At 48.5% G+C, this 2,347-nt stretch overlaps 1 protein-coding gene across 1 annotated transcript; it reads right to left on the bottom strand.

The window, feature by feature from the left end:
* Nucleotides 1-852: 852 nt before the first annotated feature.
* LOC135508842 (uncharacterized) lies at nucleotides 853-1,638 on the bottom strand. The gene has a single exon (XM_064929049.1). The coding sequence runs from the start codon at nucleotides 1,636-1,638 to the stop codon at nucleotides 1,003-1,005; it is 636 nt and encodes a 211-aa protein (XP_064785121.1). The 3' UTR covers nucleotides 853-1,002.
* Between the last annotated feature and the right edge of the window lie 709 nt (nucleotides 1,639-2,347).

Here is a 2,347-nt window from a genome sequence, read left to right as displayed (position 1 = left end):
AAACCCAGCCTAAAACCCCAAACAGCAAGCAATGCAGGTGTAGAAGCACGGTGGCTAGGAAAAACTCCTAGAAAAGCCAAAACCTAGGAAGAAACCTAGAGAGGAACCAGGCTATGTGGGGTGGCCAGTCCTCTTCTGGCTGTGCCGGGTAGAGATTATAACAGAACATGGCCAAGATGTTCAAATGTTCATAAATGACCAGCATGGTCGAATAATAATAAGGCAGAACAGTTGAAACTGGAGCAGCAGCACGGCCAGGTGGACTGGGGACAGCAAGGAGTCATCATGTCAAGTAGTCCTGGGGCATGGTCCTAGGGCTCAGGTCAGTTGAAACTGGAGCAGCAGCACGGCCAGGTGGACTGGGGACAGCAAGGAGTCATCATGTCAGGTAGTCCTGGGGCATGGTCCTAGGGCTCAGGTCCTCCGAGAGAGAGAAGGAGAGAATTAGAGAACGCACACTTAGATTCACACAGGACACCGAATTGGACAGGAGAAGTACTCCAGATATAACAAACTGACCCCAGCCCCCCGACACATAAACTACTGCAGCATAAATACTGGAGGCTGAGACAGGAGGGGTCAGGAGACACTGTGGCCCCACCCGAGGACACCCCGGACAGGGCCAAACAGGAAGGATATAACCCCACCCACTTTGCCAAAGCACAGCCCCCACACCACTGGAGGGATATCTTCAACCACCAACTTACCATCCTGAGACAAAGCTGAGTATAGCCCGCAAAGATCTCCGCCACGGCACAACCCAAGGGGGGGCGCCAACCCAGACAGGATGACCACATCAGTGAATCAACCCACTCAGGTGACGCACCCCCTCCAGGGACGGCATGAGAGAGCCCCAGCAAGCCAGTGACTCAGCCCCTGTAATAGGGTTAGAGGCAGAGAATCCCAGTGGAAAGAGGGGAACCGGCCAGGCAGAGACAGCAAGGGTGGTTCGTTGCTCCAGAGCCTTTCCGTTCACCTTCCCACTCCTGGGCCAGACTACACTCAATCATATGACCCACTGAAGAGATGAGTCTTCAGTAAAGACTTAAAGGTTGAGACCGAGTTTGCGTCTCTGACATGGGTAGGCAGACCGTTCCATAAAAATGGAGCTCTATAGGAGAAAGCCCTGCCTCCAGCTGTTTGCTTAGAAATTCTAGGGACAATTAGGAGGCCTGCGTCTTGTGACCGTAGCGTACGTGTAGGTATGTACGGCAGGACCAAATCAGAGAGATAGGTAGGAGCAAGCCCATGCAATGCTTTGTAGGTTAGCAGTAAAACCTTGAAATCAGCCCTTGCTTTGACAGGAAGCCAGTGTAGGGAGGCTAGCACTGGAGTAATATGATCAAATTTTTTGGTTCTAGTCAGGATTCTAGCAGCCGTATTTAGCACTAACTGAAGTTTATTTAGTGCTTTATCCGGGTAGCCGGAAAGTAGAGCATTGCAGTAGTCTAACCTAGAAGTGACAAAAGCATGGATTAATTTTTCTGCATCATTTTTGGACAGAAAGTTTCTGATTTTTGCAATGTTACGTAGATGGAAAAAAGCTGTCCTTGAAATGGTCTTGATATGTTCTTCAAAAGAGAGATCAGGGTCCAGAGTAACGCCGAGGTCCTTCACAGTTTTATTTGAGATGACCATAAGGGTTGAGCGGTGAAAAAAACATACACAGACCAAATTTCTTGCAGTTCGACACATTTTGCTATGGAGCGGAATAAAATGTTACAGTTGTTAAGCATTTTTTTGTTGGTGCAATTCTATGCATTTTTACATGGCTAATGCTGTGTTGTTATGATAAAACATAACAAAATCAACGGGAGCCTGATTATCTAGCTTTATTTTGTTCATTATAAGTTCTCATATAGGCTATTATAAAAATAGATATATAGTCCATTAAGAGTTAATGTCAGTTGGCTTTTCATAGCTGAGCATTCAGAGTTCGAGACAGCAGGTGCAGTCGAGAGGGAGTAGAAAACAGCAGGTCCGGGACAAGGTAGTGAACAGGTCAGGGTTCTATAGGCGCAGGCAAAACAGTTGAAACTGGAGCAGCAGCATGACCAGGTAGACTGGGGACAGCAAGGAGTCATCAAGCCAGGTAGTCCTGAGGCATGGTCATAGGACTCAGGTCCTCCAGGAGGGAAGGGAGAGGGAGAATTAGAGGGAGCATACTTAAAATCACACAGGCACCGGACAGGAGACTTACACCAGATATAACAGACTGACCCTAGCCCCCCGACACATAAACCATTGCAGCATAGATACTGGAGGCTGAGACAGGAGGAGTCTGGAGACACAGCCCGACGATACCCACGGACAGGGCCAAACAGGCAGGATATAACCCCAGCCACTT

This window comes from Oncorhynchus masou, chromosome 22 (genome assembly GCF_036934945.1).
Source record: "Oncorhynchus masou masou isolate Uvic2021 chromosome 22, UVic_Omas_1.1, whole genome shotgun sequence".
NCBI lineage: Eukaryota > Metazoa > Chordata > Actinopteri > Salmoniformes > Salmonidae > Oncorhynchus > Oncorhynchus masou.
Note: the sequence above shows the minus strand (reverse complement) of the source record. Positions and strands in the feature narration are given on the sequence as shown.

Excerpts from the sequence above, each read along its gene's own strand:
- LOC135508842 (XM_064929049.1), bottom strand. The coding sequence starts at position 1,638 with ATGGTCATCTCAAATAAAACTGTGAAGGACCTCGGCGTTACTCTGGAC.